Genomic DNA, 15,479 nt, shown 5'->3' with positions numbered 1-15,479 from the left:
CACATAAGTGTTATTTCATTTTAATGAACGCACAAGCGTTTTTAGAAAGTATTTATAAACGTTATGCCATCTGCCTGCAATTTGTTTTTTTTTTTAATATGAAGTGCTGAGAAAATGTTTAATCTAGTAAGAAGTAAATACTAGTTGCCATATTTTTTTTAATGATACAATGTTTATTTTCAAACGAGGAATATAAATCTTGATTTGTGACAGTTTTAAATTCATTTTCTGTACATACGTCTGTTTTACTTTGCACTTATATGCTTATAAATTGCAGGGGTAAATTAAAATTTCTTGTGTGTTTCTGACATCATTCCCATTAAAATTCATTTTTTTTAAATACAGACATGGTCTGATTTAACTTGCCTAAATCTATTTTCATATGCAAGAATTTAAAAATGAGACCACAATGCCTAAATAGCAGGCATCAATTATGTCACCACTAACTGCGGTTGGGTTGACGAAGCGGTATGGGTGTCCATATTTTCCAGTTATTATTATTACCTTTTACATCTTGAAACTCAGCTGAGACAAAAGCAAGAAAATACCAAAAATACCCAAATACATAAATCAGTGAAATATTTAAACTCTTACAATGATTGACATCTTTCAGTGTGTCTGACATAAGCAAAGGAACAGAGAGAGTTTGGATCACATCCAAGCTCCCAGAAATGATTCTCAGTAGTCTGGCTTTGAAAGGGGAATAAATAGTATAAAATCAATTACAAAAATAGAAGCATTACAAATATTGAGGTACTCCACCACACGCCGAGTCATGAGAACAGGACTGATGATTGATCTGTTTGGAGTCGGGCGGCTCATGTCGGTGGAGGGCCGTTGGTGTAGCGTAACATGGGATGGAAAGAGCGGGCGAAATTGTTGGAAAGCGTACAGCTGTTGTCATCCTCTGGAAGAGGGACCAGGCAGGCCAGAACCAGCAGCAGGAGGAAGAGGATATGCAGAGGAAAAGCGGCTCGCAGGACCCGATAGAAGAACGAACGCCGGGGTGATTGTTCACGCATCGCTGACCTGAAGTGGAGCAAAACGAGACCTTGGTTTAGTGCTGTCTATGAAATCGTATCAACTAAAAAATGTATGTTCTCACGATTTTGTTTCTTTTACAAAACATTGGTTCATGTATGGGTAACTAATGTGTACCTAGAGCGTTCCGAGGACGTTGCATCTCCAGTAGCATCGGTCTTGGACTCCTGTAAACACACAACTGATGAGTTTGCAAGTTTATCACGCGAGTTTAGAAATTGGAGGTAATTGTGGCAATTACCCTAAAAATTTATAGACACAATTTTTTGCTGGTAGATACAATGCAAAATGTTAATGTTTAACCAAGAACGTACAGCAAAACCAAACAGACAAACAGAAGTTGAATCAAATTCAGTTTTTGGGTGGCACTTTATTTTACAGTCCTGTTCTACAGTAACTGCATAACATCAGCTGTATTTTGTTGGGCATGTAAACTGTAAAATAAAGTGCAAGTGCAAGTAGTTAAAACATCACACTATTTAGTTGTAAAGTAAAATGATGGTCTAAAGCGATTTGCATAGAGATGAGAAATGGTTCTACAGACATAAAACCATCAACGTTTGAATAAATCCTCAAGATAAAAAACTGTAAGCTCTTCTCTATTAATTTATAGCAACCCATAAAGCATTGAGAAGTGGGAGCTGCCCTTTTAATTTTCTACTCTTTGTTGTACAAAGTAGTTAATGGTTTTTGCAGAATGCTCTTACCAATCTCTCCTGAACAGTCTGGAGATCCTGGTTGACCTGGCTTGACAGTAGTCGGAGTTTGTTTCCTATGACGTGAAGTTTTTCTCGGGCTTCAGCGCTTTCTTCACCGCCGCTGTCTGGGAGCAGTTCAGAGGTGATCTCCTGCAGAGAGCTCACCTGCGTCTGCTTGCCCTCCAGCTCCTCTTCCAGAACCTGCCACCAGGGGGCGCAATACATTAAATGCCACTCCGTTGGGAAAATACAGTAAATACTGTATATGACCATGACTGATAAGTCTTAATGGTTGCATTTGTTAACATTAATAGCTAGCATGAACTAACAATGAGCAATGCTGGTTCTTTGTTAATGTAAGTTCATTTTGCATTGACCAATTTTAACAGATACAACTTTTGATTTAAAAAATGTATTAGTAAATGCTGATATAAACAGCATTTAAAGTATTATAGAAGTATTGTTCATTGTTAGTTCATGTTCGCTAAGGCATTAACTAATGTTAACAAATGCAACTTTATTGTAAATTGTCACCAATATTACAGTGTCCAAACGGTGTGTCACTTAACAGCTGTAAACAGCCTACATTTACGATAATAACAGCTGTAATGCACACCTTCGTGCGGTCTATTTTAGTTTACAGACACATAAAAAATATACCTTCAATAGAAACAAACCTCAGAAATTATATAAAGTCACCCAACAACAATGTGAAAGACTGAGAATGCAAAAACCCATTGTGAAAATACAAAAATGAACATATGATCGAATAAGCCTGATTTTGTGTTGTTTCAATATGAATATGAACTTGTTTTCTTTGCAGTACTTAAGGTATGCAAACATTATTTTGACAAGTTTGTTCATTTGGAATTTGGGCGACACGTTGTCACAAGTTCACCGAATGACACCATAATGATCATTTTACTTGCATGCCCCTAGAAAGAGTAAATTCATGACGGTGAAAACAATTTTGGATTGGTTTCTTACTTTTTTCCACACTGTATATTTTAACTCTACTGTAAACTCCGTTTACATTTACAAGTATTTACGTTTTACGTTTACGTTAAACATTTTAACTTAATATCCTGCTACAGAGAAATAACATTTCTCTTCCATATTATAAATTCACCATTTTTAAGTGGTCTGATGCTCTTGTAAATGTGCATCTACTGTAATTATGAATCCTCTATATGAATAACGATGCTCTTTAGACACAAGATGAAGCCCCTCTAACTTGAATATTGTATCTAGAAACCCAGTCAAGGTCTATCATTATTTATGGATATAAAGAATTGTCGATGTCCCAAAAAATGTACAGGGTTGTTTTGAACTCACCTTCAAAGCGTTCCTGTGTTCCTGAAGCACAGAGAGCTGCACAGAGGGGTCGTCCATGTTTACAGTGTAACGTCTGCTCTCAGCGTGGGCCAGCCACAACAGCAGCGAGTGCACCGTCTCATGAAACTCCTGGATGAAGGCAGAGGATCACAACAGGTCAATCTGACACCTCCTAACCATTGGTCTTCTGTTCTTCATGAATCACAGTTCTCTTACCTGACAGCGCATTAAGGTGTTACGTAGACTGCCCTCCCATCCCTCAAGACCGGCACAAGCTTCTGTCCAGCGGCAGTTCATCCTGCGCAGACCCTCCTGAAGCTCCTGTGCTCCATCACTCGCCCCCTGCTGCAGTTCTCGCCCACCCAGGTTCAGAGACAGCATCATGGTCTTATAACGGGCGAAAGTCTTCTGCATTTCCTGTGTGGTTTCAAAAGAAAAAGATGTGAACTTGAGACTAAAATCCAATCAGTCATGTTTGTAAATGTGAAAGTAATATTTGGAGTGTGGGTGGATGCTGTGAAACTCACTTTAAGCTCTTTGACCCGTGCTTCTAACATCTCTACAGTGGCAGATGCCTCAGGCTTCTGGAGTCTCTCCAGCTCAGGGCTGACCCGCTCCAGCCAGGAAGTGATGTCATGCAGGTCAGAGGTCAGCTGCTGTGGGTCTCTGATGCTGCACTGCTCTTTGCTCACTGCTTGTGCTTGTAGCAGCTCCCAGCGCTCTATCACTCCTGTCAAACACATTTACACGCCATATGTCATGAAGTACAAATATCCATCCATCCTTGTATCCATCTATTTAACCTTATACTGTATCCATCCATCAATATATTGTTTCATTCTTTACTGTATTAATCCATTCATCCATCCACAGTTTAAATCCATACATTCATCCATCAATCTGAATTAGTTCATCCCTTCATTCTTATAAGGTTTTTAGCCCTTCATCCAGTATTTAGACATTCATCCATTATTCATCATAATTACCCATCCATTTATTTATCCATCCATCCCCCCTCCATCTACTATCTCCATTCATTCATTCACTGTTTTTTCCCCTCCATGTATGAATAATAGTTATTCCATCCATTATATTTATCAATTAAACAATCCATCCTTCCATCATATTTACCCATTCATCCATCATATCCATCCATTCATCTGTTCATCATACCCATCCGTCCATCCATCCATCATATTTTCCATGAATCTATCCATTAATCCATCCATCCTTCCATCATCTTTACCCATCCATCCATTTATTCTGCCATCTATTCATTTATCCATCCATCCATCATATTTATAATCTATCACCTTTATTCATCAATACTGTATCTATACATCCATCCATCATATCCATCCATTCATCTGTTCATCATACCCATCCGTCCATCATATTTTCCATTAATCTATCCATGAATCCATCCATCCTTCCATCATCTTTACCCATCCATCCATTTATTCTGCCATCTATTCACTTATCCATCCATCCATCATATTTATAATCTATCACCTTTATTCATCAATACTGTATCTATACATCCATCCATCATATACATCCATTCATCTGTTCATCATACCCATCCGTCCATCATATTTTCCATTAATCTATCCATGAATCCATCCATCCTTCCATCATCTTTACCCATCCATCCATTTATTCTGCCATCTATTCACTTATCCATCCATCCATCATATTTATAATCTATCACCTTTATTCATCAATACTGTATCTATACATCCATCCATCATATTTATCCATCCATCCATGCATCATATTTATCCATCCATTGTATTTATCCATCCCTCATATGTATCCATCCATCCATCCATCCATCCATCCATCATATTTATAATCTATCACCTTTAGTCATCTATACTGTATTTATACATCCATCCATCATATCCATCCATCCCTCATATTCATCCATCCATCCATCATATTCATCCATCCATCCATCCATCATATTTATCCATCGTATTTATCCATCCATCCATCCATCATATTTATCCATTCATCCATCCGTCATATCCATCCATCCATCATATTTATCCATCCATCCATCCATCATATTTATCCATCGTATTTATCCATCCGTCATATTTATCCATCCATCCATCATATCCATCCGTCCATCATTTCCGTCCATCCGTCATATTTATCTATCCATTCATCATATTTATCCATCCGTCATATTCATCTATCCATCCATCATATCCATCCAGCCCTCATATTCATCCATCCATCCATCATATTTATCCATCCATCCATCCATCATATTGATCCATCCATCCATCATATTGATCCATCCATCCATCGTATTTATCCATCCGTCATATTTATCCATCCATCCATCATATCCATCCATCCATCATTTCCGTCCATCCGTCATATTTATCTATCCATCCGTCATATTTATCCATCCATCATTTCCGTCCATCCGTAATATCCATCCATCAGTCTTATTTATCCATCATATTTATCTAACCATCCGTCCATCCAACACATTTTTCCATTAATCCATCCATCCATTAATCCATATACAGTTTCATATCCATTATACACTCACCTAAAGGATTATTAGGAACACCATACTAATACGGTGTTTGACCCCCTTTCGCCTTCAGAACTGCCTTAATTCTACGTGGCATTGATTCAACAAGGTGCTGAAAGCATTCTTTAGAAATGTTGGCCCATATTGATAGGATAGCATCTTGCAGTTGATGGAGATTTGTGGGATGCACATCCAGGGCACGAAGCTCCCGTTCCACCACATCCCAAAGATGTTCTATCGGGTTGAGATCTGGTGACTGTGGGGGCCATTCTAGTACAGTGAACTCATTGTCATGTTCAAGAAACCAATTTGAAATGATTCGAGCTTTGTGACATGGTGCATTATCCTGCTGGAAGTAGCCATTAGAGGATGGGTACATGGTGGTCATAAAGGGATGGACATGGTCAGAAACAATGCTCAGGTAGGCCGTGGCATTTAAACGATGCCCAATTGGCACTAAGGGGCCTAAAGTGTGCCAAGAAAACATCCCCCACACCATTACACCACCACCACCAGCCTGCACAGTGGTAACAAGGCATGATGGATCCATGTTCTCATTCTGTTTACGCCAAATTCTGACTCTACCATTTGAATGTCTCAACAGAAATCGAGACTCATCAGACCAGGCAACATTTTTCCAGTCTTCAACTGTCCAATTTTGGTGAGCTCGTGCAAATTGTAGCCTCTTTTTCCTATTTGTAGTGAGGATGAGTGGTACCCGGTGGGGTCTTCTGCTGTTGTAGCCCATCTGCCTCAAGGTTGTGCGTGTTGTGGCTTCACAAATGCTTTGCTGCATACCTCGGTTGTAACGAGTGGTTATTTCAGTCAAAGTTGCTCTTCTATCAGCTTGAATCAGTCGGCCCATTCTCCTCTGACCTCTAGCATCAACAAGGCATTTTCGCCCACAGGACTGCCGCATACTGGATGTTTTTCCCTTTTCACACCATTCTTTGTAAACCCTAGAAATGGTTGTGCGTGAAAATCCCAGTAACTGAGCAGATTGTGAAATACTCAGACCGGCCCGTCTGGCACCAACAACCATGCCACGCTCAAAATTGCTTAAATCACCTTTCTTTCCCATTCTGACATTCAGTTTGGAGTTCAGGAGATTGTCTTGACCAGGACCACACCCCTAAATGCATTGAAGCAACTGCCATGTAATTGGTTGATTAGATAATTGCATTAATGAGAAATTGAACAGGTGTTCCTAATAATCCTTTAGGTGAGTGTATATTGATCCATGTATCTTTCATCTGCATGAAGCTGAAACTAATTGTACTTGCTATTTTTGAAGCTCGCTGAAGCTTTTATGCTTTTAGATGTTTCACAGGAGGTACAAGTTGTCTGCCTCTACATGAGATCTGCGTCACCATGTACCATGTACCCATCAAACCTCGCTCAGCAAGTGTCCAAGACTTTCTATTCTTATATTCTCAGGCTTATGTGCTTGTTATGTACCTGACTGCTTGTCTGCAGTGGTGAGATCAGTGAGGCCGTGTTCTTCCTGGTGCTCCTCATCATCCAGGATCATAGACACCCTCTTCACGCTCTTAATACTGCCGCTGCACTCTGACATCAGCTGGACCTGCCGATCACACACACTTCTTTAGATTCAATCCTCGCAGGTATACAAACTGTGTTGAGAAGATGTTTAGAGAGTACTAGAAGGACCCAGAGTTAAAGACTCACATAGTCTTGTGTGCTGGTGTGTGAAGGCGAGGAGGTCTCCATGTGGACGGATTTCCTTTCAGACATGTTTGGAAAGTTCCCGTTTTGTCCTGTGAGCGTGAGAGATAGAGGGAGAGAGACATTAAACCACTTACTACAAAACACTAGACTGGGATAAAGTAAAATAACAAATATATTTTGATTTTAAAAAGTATTAGACCTCAGACGGGAAATATTCCACGACCACTTTTCATTTGTACATTTTTCACTTTTACTGTGCATTCAAGAACAACATTTTTGTTTTATTGTTTGAACTGTATGTTCTCTTGGAATCGAGCCCACAATCTTGCCGTTGCAAGCAGCATGCTTTACCAGCCGTGTTACAGGATCTCTTCTAAAAACAATGCATACTTGCATTTCTGACATTGAAACAAATACATGTCGTTATCTTTTGCATGAGGTAGAAAGCTGTGGAGGGGAATGAGCAGGTGCACTGAGCTGCATCGAGCTGAAGGGCCGTTCCCTCCCCTCCCTGAGAGCTGGACATGCCCGAGTCACAGAGCCGCCCTACATGACCAAAGCTTTCATGATAAGAGCACATAGCAGAGCAGGGTGAGGACGCTTAGATCCTTTGATTTAGGAGTGAGAAAGAACTCTGCGATGGAAGGAGAAAAACACCAGGCGAGTTGTTCTATTCACATACGCCAATACAGTGAATGTGGAGGATGCTGGGAGGGGAGGAAGAGTGGGATGGGGTGCAAAAAAAGGTAAAAAGCTTTTGCAGTCGTGCCAAACTGAAATACCCATCAATGGCTAACTAGAAGTAAGACGGCGGCCATCAGAGGAAGTGGACTGCTGGAGAAGTTTGCACTTCCTGTCTAAATGGACGATACTGCCGTTTTCAACACTTGGTTTAATTACCTGACAAGGCAGAGAAGAAGTCAGCGTCCTCATCCTCATCATGTGAAGAAGAGCCACCAACATCCCCGGTGTGATCCCATTCCAGCGGGATAGAGTCTACACTGACAGGGGTTTCACGACCAGAGAGCTCCTGAGGTGGAGCCAACAGGCACATGGACGGTTGGCTGGTGGATGGTGTGTCACGGCTGGTGCTCCTGGTGTCTAGGACCTCTGGCTCCTGCAATGCCTGTTTGTTACAAACAGAGAGTGAAATAAAGTCATTTATGCCACCAAATTATAATGTGAAGGAAAATCAGAGATATAAAGGGATACCCAAAAATGAAAATTCTGTCATCATTTACTCACCTTCGAGTTGTTCTAAATCTGTATAAATGTCTTTGTTCTGATGAACACAACAAAGATATTTGGAAGAATGCTTGTAACTAAACAGTTCTTGGACCCCATTGACTACCAGTCAAAAGTGCCCCAGAACGGTTTGCTAAAAAGATAAAGTAACTTTTCCTACTCTGGGAGTCAATGGGGGGCGAGATCTGTTTAGTTACAAGCATTCTTCCAAATATATTTCTCTGTGTTTGTAAGAACAAAGAACTGTATACAGATTTGAAACAACTCGAAGGTGAGTAAACGATGACAGAATTACCATTTTTGGGTGAAGTATCCCTTTAAGTGACAAGATAAAAGTACCGGTGGGAGCATGGTGAGGCGCTGGTGGAATCGGGCGACTTTGCCGAACACTTCCTGACAGTACGTGTGTAGTTCCTCCAACTCATCTTCAATCTCAACAGCATCTTGAGGACAGCTCCTCTGAATCAGACTCTCGCCAAACACTATCAAAGAATCAATCCTGTTGGTGTTCAGACGGATCTCCTTCTTGAAACTCTGAGGGGTGAGACAAAAGCGTTCGATTAAGGACAAAAAGTTTCATTCAAGTTTGTTTCCATAGGGCTTTTTACAATTTGCAAAGCAGCTGTACAGAAAAATGCTTAAACAAACATACAACCAATACATACAGCACCAATAACTAAAAACTAAAATAAATAAATAAACTAAAATGTCATTTTATATGATCTCGTTTAAACTGTATGAATGAATGCATTTAGAGACGTTGCTTTCTAACCTTCAGCCGTTTCATCGTCTCTTGAAGGTCCTGCTCAGACAAGTTCTCCGCATTGTTCATCTGAAGGTCTATATCAGTGAGCCAAGCGAGGAGAACCTTGCGGGTTCCCTCAAACTCTTGTCTCTGGCTTGTGAAGTGCTGAATATGTAAAAGATGACAAAATTATTAAGATATATATTTTCATAGAAGAAAATGCATAGCTACAGAATACAAGATACAGAAACGAATACAGAACATAAATTGTATAATTTTGGCCTTGTCCACAGTAATGTTTATTAAAAAACATATCAACACTTCTACTTCTGTCCACACTGAGACTGCATTTGTAAAAAAAAGCATTCTGAAAAGTGTATACATTTGAAAATTGTTGTTGTGTGGGCTGTGAAAACAGAGGCTTTTGTCATTTTTAGTCATTTGATACAGTCATGTGACCCTTTCAGCCCAAAGCAAAGCTGGTAACTATCATTCTTTTAGTATGTACTGTATTTCTTACATTTTTGTATTTATTGCTTATTTTTATTTTTTTATTTATTCCTCCAGTGTTTTTGTTTTGGCATGATCGCCAGTCGCCATTTTCGCCCGCTTTTGCAACTTTATAGCTTTGTGTTATCCACCTCATCGTTTCATTCCATATAAAAACTCTGCCTTTCCTCCACAAATACAAATAAATAAATGCCTGACAGAATATGCATGTTGAAGCATCAACGTTTTATCCGTGCGGAGTACAGGGGCGCAAGTGTTTCAGACGTTTCAAATGTGGATGAGTAGCTTCTGCAAAATGCTTCAAAATACTACTGTGGAAGGAAGAGCATTTTAAACGAAAACGAATGTATCTGCATTAGTGTAGATCAGAGCCGTTCAAATACAGAGTTACGACACTCGATCTCGCCGCCGTGTGGTCACGTGGTTCATGGAGCGCTCAATAGTTCCAAACAAATCCGTGCTGTCAACCTATTTGAATGGAATTAATGGGGCAGACAACAGCAACTATATTTGCATAAATTTTGCTAATTATATTAGCACATTCTGTACACTGAATACTACATTGATTACATTTATAGCAGCATTTTGTCTGAAGAGTATTATGAATATAAGATCTATGAATATAAGCTCTTTCAATAGAAGATACAGTGAGGGAAATAATTATTTGATCCCCTGCTGATTTTGTAAGCTTACAAATAAATGAAGGGTCTATAATTTTTATGGTGGTATGGTGGTGATAGAGACAGAATATAAAAAAAAATCAGGGGGAAAAATGTTATATAAAGGTTATAAATTTATTTGCATTTCAGTCCGTGAAATAAGTATTTGATCCCCGAGCAAAAAATAACTTTGTACTTGGTGGAGAAACCCTTGTTGGCAAGCACAGAGGTCAGACATTTCTGATAGTGGGTCACCAGGTTTGCACATGTGTCCGGATACATTTAGTCCACTCCTCTGTCAATCGTTTCTTGGCTGTCGCTCAGCAAATTGGAGTTTTAGCCTCCTTCACAGAGGTTCTATAGGACTAGGGTCTAGAGACTGGCTAGGACATTTAATGTGCTTCTCCTTAAGCCACTCTTTGGTTGTCATGGCAATATGTTTTGGGTCTTTGTCATGTTAAAGGCACATCCACGACCCATCTTCAGTGATCTAGTTAAGGGGAGACGGTTCTCGTCCAAGATTTTACGGTACATGGGCCCGTCCCTCAGCCCCTCAATGCGGTGAAGTCATCCTGTATACCTGTAGCAGAGAAAAAGCCCTAAAGCAGAATGTTTCCAACACTGTGCTTCTCTGTAGACATGATGTTCTTGGGCTCATAGTCAGCATTTCTCTCCCTCCAAAAACAGGAGTCAATTTTGGTCTCACAGCAGTGCCAGCACTTTCGCCAAAGCCTTTTCTGAATCATTTTGATGTTCACTGTCAAACTTCAGACCAGCCAGACAGGTCTTCTTGGGCACGAGGACCTTGCGGGTGCTTCAGGATTTCAATCTATTGTGGCATAGCGTGTTACCAATGGTTTGCTTGCTAACTGTGGTCCCAACTGTCTTGAAATCATTAACAAGCTTCTTCCGTGTAGTTCTGGGCTGATCTTTAACCTTTCTCATGATCATCTTTACCCCATTGGGGAAATATTGCAGGGAGCTCCAGACCAAGGGCATTTGATAGTTATTTTGTATTCTTCTATTTCCAAATAATCGCACCAACAGTTGTCTGCTTCTCACCAAGCTTCTGTCTGTAGCCTATTCAAGGTTTGTGCAGGTCTACAATCTTGTCGCTGACATCCTTTAAAACCTATTTGGTCTGAACCTTGGTGTTGGGGAGGTTGAAATGGAAGATACAGATTCTGTTGGCAGGCATCTTTTATATGCATAACAAGCTGAGATTTAGGAGTACTTTCTTAAAGTGACAGGACTAATCTGTGGTCCATATAGGCACATAACCAATCTGTGGAGCCAGAATTCTTGCTAGTTGGTAGGGGATCAAATACTTATTTCACTGACTGAAATGCAAATCAATTTATAACCTTTATATACATTTTTTCCCCCTGATTTTTTGGTTGATATTCGGTTTCTATCAGTTAAAATAAACCTACCATAAAAATTATAGACCCTTCATTTCTTTGTAAGCAGGCAAACTTACAAAATCAGCAGGGGATCAAATAATGATTTCCCTCACTGTATGTCCGCCAACTCGTTAAAATGTATAAACATGCTGTTATTTCACCAACTGTACAGTACAGCAAATGCGTTTGGGAGACGTTGAAATGAATGGGCTTCAGTGCTGTGTTTGAAACTATTGGTCGCTCCATGATACGAGTTACTTCCGTATTCCATTCTTCCAACGGCCGTCTATGCGAGCGTCGTAACTCAACGGCTCTGGTGTAGATGTAGCAAAATGCAGAATCGAGCTCTTATATAACTATATCAGTTCACTTACTCTGAGTCTGCGCAGTATGGCAGCCGTTTTTCTCTGCAGCGCGTCCCAGCGTTCATTCCCCTGATGTACCATAACCCTGAGTCCCGTATCAGTACGGTTCTCTCTGGCCAGTCGCCTGTACTGCTTATTAATAATCCCCAGCTGCGTCAGACCATCATGTACATGCTTTTGGAAACCCTAAAACATCAATATTAAAAACATTATATATTAACAATATTAAAAACATAACCACAAAATCAATTTCAGAACCCTTGCAATACTCCACAGAGCATTATAACTACAGACCTCATATTTCTTAAGCTCCTCTTTGGCCTCGGCGTACTGGACATCAGATGAATTGGGTTGGGCAGCAGTTTTCTCGGCTGCATTGAGCCAGGCCTCAAAAGAAGAGTAATCGTCCTGAAACGCACACCACAATCTCCACGTCTCCTCAATCCTGCAGAGACAAATACAAAATAAGGTTTACCCCTCGTCGCTCGAGCTACAAAGTAGAGAGAAGAATTTAGCACGGCTTAACTACACTATACTGGATCCAGATTCACACCAAAAACTGTATCCAGAAAACCCAGTTCGCTGACACTTCCTCCCAATGAAGTGATCCCAGAGAAAGAAATCAGGAAGCAGTGTATGAATCTGGAGGTGACAGAATAAATGGTCATACCTCATCTTTCTCGCCAGGGAAATGGAGCAGATGTTTCTCCAGCGCTGGTCCAGACTGTGTGTGGTCTGCCGGATGGAGTCATTCTCTCCATCACTGCTGCAGGCATCTTCATCGTGAAGCAGCACATCGCACATTGTGAGCACGGATGCTACCCGCTCTGTGTGCTGCTCAATGTCACGCTGCAAGTCCTAAATGCACACAATTCAGAAAACAAACATCTTTGTTGAATAAATTGAGTTCTATATACTATATTTCTCAAGTTTATTCTATATTTCTATACTTCTATATTTTGACGTTTTAGCTTTGCTGACCTGCTGCTCCGTCAGTCTCTTCTGGATCTCATCTCTATGGCAGACATTGTATTGAATAGGTTTGGCCAGGTCAGTCTCAATGCGGGTGAGCCAAGAACGAAGGTTATTCATGTTCTTATCCAACTGCTGTACTGTCACAAGGGTCTCTGTCAGCTTTTTCACCCTAAGTGTATAAAAGAGAAAGCATATAAAAAACTGACAATAGCTTATGTTTTTTTACACCTGGATACAACCCAGATTGTCATAAATCAATTTTCTAGCACAATGACAAGTTGTGAGGTCAAGAATCTGTCTGAATCTACCTACATAATCTCCCTAATAGATCATTTATTTTCCCTAAAGCTAAACATTATTTTACTTTACATCAGGACTTTACATCATTGTTTGCTTTGCTAATTAAGCTGTTTGTTGTTTGGAACCCAATGAAATTCCTGTCAAAGTTCACCATGCTATACTTGGTGTCAAACACCACAGGAAAAAGGTCTTATAAACCTAGGTCAGATGACACCAAAACACAGACAAAGGGTGTTCCGCATGGGTTTATCCTGAGCCCGTTTAAGTGTGACAGTGTAAAGCCTCTCATTACGTTGTTATGCAGAGAAGTGACCGCGTGGACTTTCAAACCGCCTGAACAGTCACACCTGCAGATGGTGGACTGTGTTTATAGCGTGCTTGAGTACATACTGTGCCCCTGGCCCCATTGTGCCTCTGTTCACAGGAGCTAATGTAAGATGACAGACCACTGCCCCCATTCCCTCCACCCAACTGTAGCTATACAGAGGGACTTAAACAGGCTACAGAAGCCTGAAAAGGCCATATGACAAAGCTGAAGCCAACGATACCAGTGAGGACTATGTTAATGCCCCGCTTCTAGTGCCATCACCATATGGCTGTTTAAGAACATGTCACACAGCTGGACTGACCAATCACACAAGACCCTGATGATATCACACATAGGAATTGTAAGCTCTTAAATACAAAATGTTTTCTGATTACAACACCTTGCTCAGGATGATCACATGGTTAATACACATAACTATATCTGTATTTTGGTAAATGCAAGGGTATATGCCAACTCAATTGTAGTAGTTTTAACCATCCAATATTAAACTGAATTGAATAAAACGCTGGGGATATTATTGAGTGCTCGTCTCCTAAAAGTGCTTAACCATACAATTACATTAAATTATGACCATCACAAAAATATAAAGGCAAAAAATAATTGTCAATGACATACCTCAATGCTTTATATGAAGCCAATGTATAGAGTAAAAATGACTTATGTTTCTAAGACCACTAACTTTGCTTACCATCTGTTCATCACTGACCAATCTCATATGTAAATGTAAAGCACCATTTGTAAATCATTCTGGATAAAAGTATCCGTTAATGTCTCAAATGTAAATGTCTTTTCACAGGCTGAAATGTCAATGAGGAATGAACGAATCAAGGAAACCCGGAATGGAGCTTAAATCCCTCAATATGCAAACAGTCAGCCGTTAATCAGAAGACTATAGCAACAACATCAAAAAACGACTTGTCTTTTCATTTTTGCCTACAATCACTCCTTAAGCCATGTTTTTAACACACACCAGAATCCTAACCACATGCTTGTCTCATTATTTAATTCTCACCTGGCCTCAATGTGGTCGAACAGGTGCTGCCAGCGGTCGTTGACATCCCGTAAGGCCCCGTGAATCTCCGCCTCTTTAGTCTTGTCGCCGGCCAATAGGAGCTGCTCTCCCAGCTGCTTGAGGTGGCTCTTGTTCTCGCTGAAGAGGTTAATCTCCTCCATGCAGTCCTAAACAGAGGTACAATGAGCATCAGTCCCTCTCATGTGCTTTTGTCATTAACACATCACAACACAAAATCAGCTAACTGCACTTTGTCTCGATGGGTCTGACCGGTGTCAAAACTATAGCCCTTCTCTCAGCATGAGCTCTCTTTGTTTATCAAGCACTTTTCAGGGCCATTTCTATTAAGGAGAAAGAATCATTCTTTCAATAGCTCAAATCTCTTTCATCTCTGTCATTCGTTAAGTTCTTTTTTTGAAGGTTCACCTGTTTTGCTTATCTTCCTCTGGCTCACTTGAATGTCTCCAGTAACAGCGTTATTGAGAGACAATAGCTGCTTTACTAATGTGTGATCATTAGTGACGTGGAGCAAAACCGCTTTGACGGTAAACTATGTGTTAATGACTGCAATGTTTGCCGGAGCATTGAGAGAAACCGCATACTGTATAGGAGGCCATTGT

At 40.3% G+C, this 15,479-nt stretch overlaps 1 protein-coding gene across 1 annotated transcript in view; it reads right to left on the bottom strand.

The window, feature by feature from the left end:
- Window positions 1–4: 4 nt before the first annotated feature.
- Window positions 5–15,479, bottom strand: part of LOC130565982 (uncharacterized) — a 98,506-nt gene continuing 83,031 nt past the window's right edge. Inside the window, 16 exon segments of the mRNA XM_057353185.1 lie at window positions 5–1,029; window positions 1,159–1,208; window positions 1,749–1,940; window positions 3,075–3,203; window positions 3,291–3,491; window positions 3,602–3,804; window positions 7,087–7,213; window positions 7,318–7,406; window positions 8,218–8,443; window positions 8,902–9,096; window positions 9,335–9,472; window positions 12,254–12,430; window positions 12,539–12,689; window positions 12,915–13,102; window positions 13,226–13,388; window positions 14,860–15,026. Of these exon segments, the coding sequence (XP_057209168.1) occupies window positions 819–1,029; window positions 1,159–1,208; window positions 1,749–1,940; window positions 3,075–3,203; window positions 3,291–3,491; window positions 3,602–3,804; window positions 7,087–7,213; window positions 7,318–7,406; window positions 8,218–8,443; window positions 8,902–9,096; window positions 9,335–9,472; window positions 12,254–12,430; window positions 12,539–12,689; window positions 12,915–13,102; window positions 13,226–13,388; window positions 14,860–15,026 (2,607 nt within the window). The 3' untranslated portion in view covers window positions 5–818.

This window comes from Triplophysa rosa, linkage group LG15 (genome assembly GCF_024868665.1).
Source record: "Triplophysa rosa linkage group LG15, Trosa_1v2, whole genome shotgun sequence".
NCBI lineage: Eukaryota > Metazoa > Chordata > Actinopteri > Cypriniformes > Nemacheilidae > Triplophysa > Triplophysa rosa.
The sequence above is the reverse complement of the archived record's forward strand: the minus strand, read 5'-3'. Positions and strand labels throughout refer to the sequence as shown.